This window comes from Otolemur garnettii, unplaced genomic scaffold (genome assembly GCF_000181295.1).
Source record: "Otolemur garnettii isolate 467f Iridium unplaced genomic scaffold, OtoGar3 scaffold00054, whole genome shotgun sequence".
NCBI lineage: Eukaryota > Metazoa > Chordata > Mammalia > Primates > Galagidae > Otolemur > Otolemur garnettii.
The window spans coordinates 223,202-228,136 of record NW_003852449.1 but is presented as its reverse complement, the minus strand read 5'-3'; the positions used below and the strand labels follow the sequence as shown (position 1 = coordinate 228,136).

The window sequence follows — 4,935 nt, the reverse complement described above, 5'->3', positions numbered from 1 at the left end:
ATGTAATCATCATCAATCTGCATTAAAAGCTTATTTAATAATATAAGACATATTGTTATTTAATACCATGAGAATCATCAGGGAAGTCGTTCAGACCCTTTCTCAGTGTTTGTGAAAATAGGCTCCTAAAATACCTTTCTGATAAGATGAATATTCATGTTAAATTGTACTTTTCCAAAATGGTTTAATTGCTTTAACAAGAACTGTAGATTGATGAAAGATTACATCAATAATTCAGGTATTTTCTGTTGTTGGAAGGTAATATATAAAACGTAAATGTATTTGTGCTTACAGTTGTGTAGAACAAAAAGCTTGCAGGGAAAGTCGCATCTTTAATTTTGGAATGCAGCCTGTGTTTCAGACTTCTGTCACTTTGGCTTAGGCTGACATGATTCATTTTATATGCAGGAAACAGCCATTAGTTGATGGTGGTGTTAACATTTGCCCAATAAATGTTTTTCAAGTCACTACTCTGTGCATGGTCTGTGCATGGTATCGTATTAAAGAAAAAAGGATTACCAAAGCAAAGCCACATTGATGTTAGTTTGAGAATACCACGGTGAGATACTTTTTAACTGCTAAACATTGCCCGAAGGAAATATTTATAAGTGATATTTTACACTTAGGTTTATTGTCTTTTTTTATTTAGGTTTATATGAATTCAAGTTTGCCATATATTTATGTATTAACTGATGTTCCATGAACAGTTCTGTGTTGTTTTCCTGGGTCTGCTGTAACTAAATGCCACAAACTGAATGGCCAAAAACAGCAGTTGTTTCTTCTCTCACTGCACAACATCAGGGTGTCCCCAGGACCAGACTCTTGGCAATTCTGGCTAGAACCCTTCCTGCCCTCTTCCTCGCTTCTGGTGGTGGTCATCAGCCCTTGGCATTGCTTGGCTCGTGACAGTGTGATGCTGTCGTTGTGTCTGCTTCTTGTCTCAGTGTCTCTATGTCCATGTCTGTCTCTGTGTTTGTCTCTCTGTCTCTGTGACTGTGTCTCTGTGTCCTGCCTGCCTGCCTGCCTTCCTCCCTTCCTCCTTAGAAGGACACCGGTCATTTTGGGGTAAGGGCCCACTCCATTGCAGTTTAACATCACCTTAATTTATCACGTCTGTAACAAGGTCCCATTCTTAGTTATTGAGGTTAATTAGAACTTCAGTGTTTCTTTTGAGGGGCCAGGATTAAACCCACAGCAGACTTAAATACTGATAATGCAGGCCTTAGATGTTAGTAAACATTATTTAAACCTAATTTAAAAAGCTAGCATATCTTTATGACCAAGACTTTATATTATGTTTTGATTGTAAGATTTTGCATTATCATTATAGGAAATTTGGAAAAGCTGGGGGTGGGGGATAGAAAGTTGCTCATACAGCCAGCACCTATAGGGAGTCACTGCTGTGGAAAGGAGAAAGGACGAGTGTTCTCCTCCCCCATATTTTTGAACTACTACTAATTAATGTCTTTGTGCATTTATACCTGTGATTCCAATAGACTTAGGTGCATAGGATAACAAAGTAAAATAAAATGAATTGTTAGGGCCTTCTTTGAAAAAGATGTAGTGACTTTAATGGTTGGCTTTTAGTAGTAAATATAGATTGGTTTATTCCCCTCCCAACTCATGCACTGTTTTTCTTCCCTAGGTCTGGGTGAAATAAACTATATGCATGAACTTCTCACAAACATGGTTCACAGAAGGTATTTTTAAAATTATACAACTATATTTTTACTTTTGAACCATTGCATTGTTTCTGCCTTAAATAATTTTAATTATCAATGAATAGTTTTTATATCTCATGTGTATTTGTTCCTTTTGGATATTTTATTTTAGTAATTTCTTAGATTACAGGTCTATCCGCTCCATTCAAGTGTGACTTTAGAAGAACAGAATAATGTATTTTTGAGTCCAGTTCCTGGGTACAGAAAGGTGAGAAAGCTTGGAACACAAGTGCTAAGTGCTTTAGGTAAATTTTTTTAGAGACTCTCCTGATGAAAAGTGTGAGCATGTCAGCGTCTTTCTGCCGTGTGTTCTATAGCTGGTGAGTCATCACTTAGATGCTTGCTTGATGAGCCAGGTATGTTGTTATTTCCTCAGTTCAGAGATTTTGATGCCTTTGAGTTATTCTTTGACATGTCTCAAACTTGAGGATTATTCTAGGGTCTCTACTACCACTTCAGTGACTGGGGTAATCAGCTGTGTTCCCAGTCCTACTTCAGGAGGATTCTTTGATCTCAGGTCATGTATGGATGAGGAGTCATCTTAATATGACCCTTTTAGAGCAGTTTAAGATGCCTGGGGACCCTGAGCTTGTCTGCTCTCTTGAGTTCTGGGAGAATGTTCAGAGCTCTAGAGGCAGCCTAGACCTTGCAGGGTATTCTAGGGCAATTACAGATTATAGCCCTTCTTCTGAATGTTAACCTGGTCGTGCTTTTTTGCCTCTGGACAATTCTGGGACTGCCCCAGATTCCCCCACATCCGGGTCAGGAGCAGCCCTCTTTGCCCTGTGTCTTGCCCTGCTTGCTTTTAAGCACCTGCTGTGTTGTGTGTGGCTGGTTTTCTGTACTTCAGGGGCTTCGTGATCATTTGTGACCTGTATAAGATAGAAAAATGTTAATATCAAAATTTGAGTTCAGAATTTGCATTAAGAAGCACTTAAATAATTTTTGAAGTAAAGAATTGTTTTTAAACTTTGCTTAATGATGTCCAGAACATAGTAGGAATATCAGCCTCTTTTCCTTGATGTTTGATAGATCATTCTGTCCACCAACATTGCAGAGAGTTCTGTCACAGTTCCAGATGTCAAGTATGGTAAGATGCTTCCTGTTCACCTCCTGACATACACTGTACTGCTGCACTTACAGGCTTCTTGTTCCCCCTGTTCCTCCCCATCTCTTCCTGTTTTGGAGGAGACAGTCTAGAAAAGTAGATTCACATAGTTTCTCCCATCCTTTCAGTTCACCTCTTCTTCCTCTGAGCCATTTTGGGACATGTGGGTGCTTCAAGAGGCCTATGGGAAACACAGCTTTGGGCTGCCCAGGCAGAGCTCTGTGACTGGGAAGGGGGAGGGCAGGTGCTGGAGAAGGAGCCCAGGCTGCTTCTGTTCCCAAAGGCAGCTCAGAAGGGTACTGTGCCAACCCCGGAGCAAGCCAGGTGGTCGCCCTGCCTCTGTGTGCAAGGCCTGAGGTACTGTGAGAGCTGCTTTGCTAGCTAGCTCTGCACCTACTTGCTCATACTTGGGAGCCTGACATGTGTGCCAGACCCAGTCCTCAGTGTTGGGAGGGTGGTGGTGGAAGAGATACAGCCCCAGTCCTCATGTGATTGCTCTGTGGGAGAGATCAGTGATTGGCAGTAAAAACATATTTATAATTCAGGTGGAAAGAAATACTACATGGGAAAAGAAATCAGGGAATGGGTTTACAGTTATTGGAAAGTGGTCTTTCTGGTAGAGTAATGTGGGGATACCTCCTTGAGAAAGTGACATTTCAACAAAGACCACAATTGGTTGATTGGGCCATGCAAAAATGTGGTTCAGGCACAGGGAACAGGGTCGAGGAGCCATAGGACGACCAGCGTGGCTAGAGCAGTGACCAGGACAGGAGGTAGTTGGCAGGTGTTTTGTGTCTGTGCTGGGGAAATAGTAAGCAAAGCAGACTGAAGTTTTTGTCCCCATGACGCATTCTGGAGTGACTATTGGAAAGATAAGCAATAAATAAGGTAAAGAAAAAGGTGGCACCTGTGTCTCAGTGGGTAGGGTGTTGGCCCATATACCTAGTGTGGTGGATTCGAACCCGGCCCCAGCCAAACTGCAATAAAAAGCCAGGTGTCGTAGTGGGTGCCTGTAGTCCCAGCTACTCGGGAGGCTGAGACAAGAGAATTGCCTAAGCCCAAGAGCTGGAGGTTGCTATGAGCTGTGACACCACGGCGCTCTACCGAGGGTAACAAAGTAAGACTCTGTCTCAAAAAAAAAAAAATATAAGTCATACGTGATGGTGACTGTAAGAAAAAACAGGGGAGTGTGGGACAGGGAGTAGTAGGGAAGGCATTTGAAATTGTAGGTAGAGTGTCAGGGAAGCAGAGGGTGACATTAAAGTTGTGTCCTGGAGGAGCACGTCAAGTGTGGCAGTGGGTCCCGTAATAGCCAGACTGAAGACTGTCCACGATAAGAGCAGTTTTGGTGGGGGCTCAAGAAAGAGTGGGGGAGGTGATCCAGGCACCAGTGAGGCCACATGATGCTCTTGAGGTGCTGGGTCTTCTGCCGTAGGGGTCAGAGGGAAGCTGGAGTGGGGGACCTGCCAGCCATCTCTGTGGGTAAGAGAAGGGTGCAGGGGAGGGTGCCCACACCCTCATCACTGAGCGCCTGAGGACAGGGCAGGCCTACAAGGACAGTGGACAGACTCCAGCTGGTCGTCCTCCTGTGCCACTCTCTCAGCCACTTAGGGGGAGGTAGGAGAAACACAGTGACCTGGAGGACAGGGCCTCGAGCTTCGGCCTGCTTTTGCTTCCCCTCCTTAGCTTGTGAGCTGTGCAGCAGGTGCAGGGCTGCCTTAGCCAGGGCTGTGACTGAGGCAGACAGTAGAGCAGAGTGGGGGGGTGTCCCAGGGCTATGTGAGGGTTACTGCCCTGGTGGCTCATGCGCTTGAGGTCAGGTATCAGGAGGGCAGCAAGGCCAAGGAGAGGCAGGTGTGAGAAGGAGCTGGAGAATGTTCTTCTGAGCAAAGTATCACAAGAATGGAGGAAAAAATATCCAATGTACACACCCCTATTATGAAACTAATTTATACCTTTGTATGAAAGCTATAACCAAATAGCCTAAGAATATGGGGAGGGTGGAGGGAGAAGGGAGGGGAGAATGGGTGGAGGGAGGGGGATTGGAGGGATCACTTCTGAGGTTTATCTTACAGGGGTACAAGTGAATCTTTCTAAGAGTAGAAT

General features: G+C 44.1%; 1 protein-coding gene across 1 annotated transcript in view; it reads left to right on the top strand.

Moving 5' to 3' along the window:
* TDRD9 (tudor domain containing 9) overlaps nucleotides 1–4,935 on the top strand; it is a 123,069-nt gene that overhangs the window by 66,979 nt on the left and 51,155 nt on the right. Inside the window, 3 exon segments of the mRNA XM_012806546.1 lie at nucleotides 1,646–1,700; nucleotides 1,845–1,929; nucleotides 2,754–2,811. Of these exon segments, the coding sequence (XP_012662000.1) occupies nucleotides 1,646–1,700; nucleotides 1,845–1,929; nucleotides 2,754–2,811 (198 nt within the window).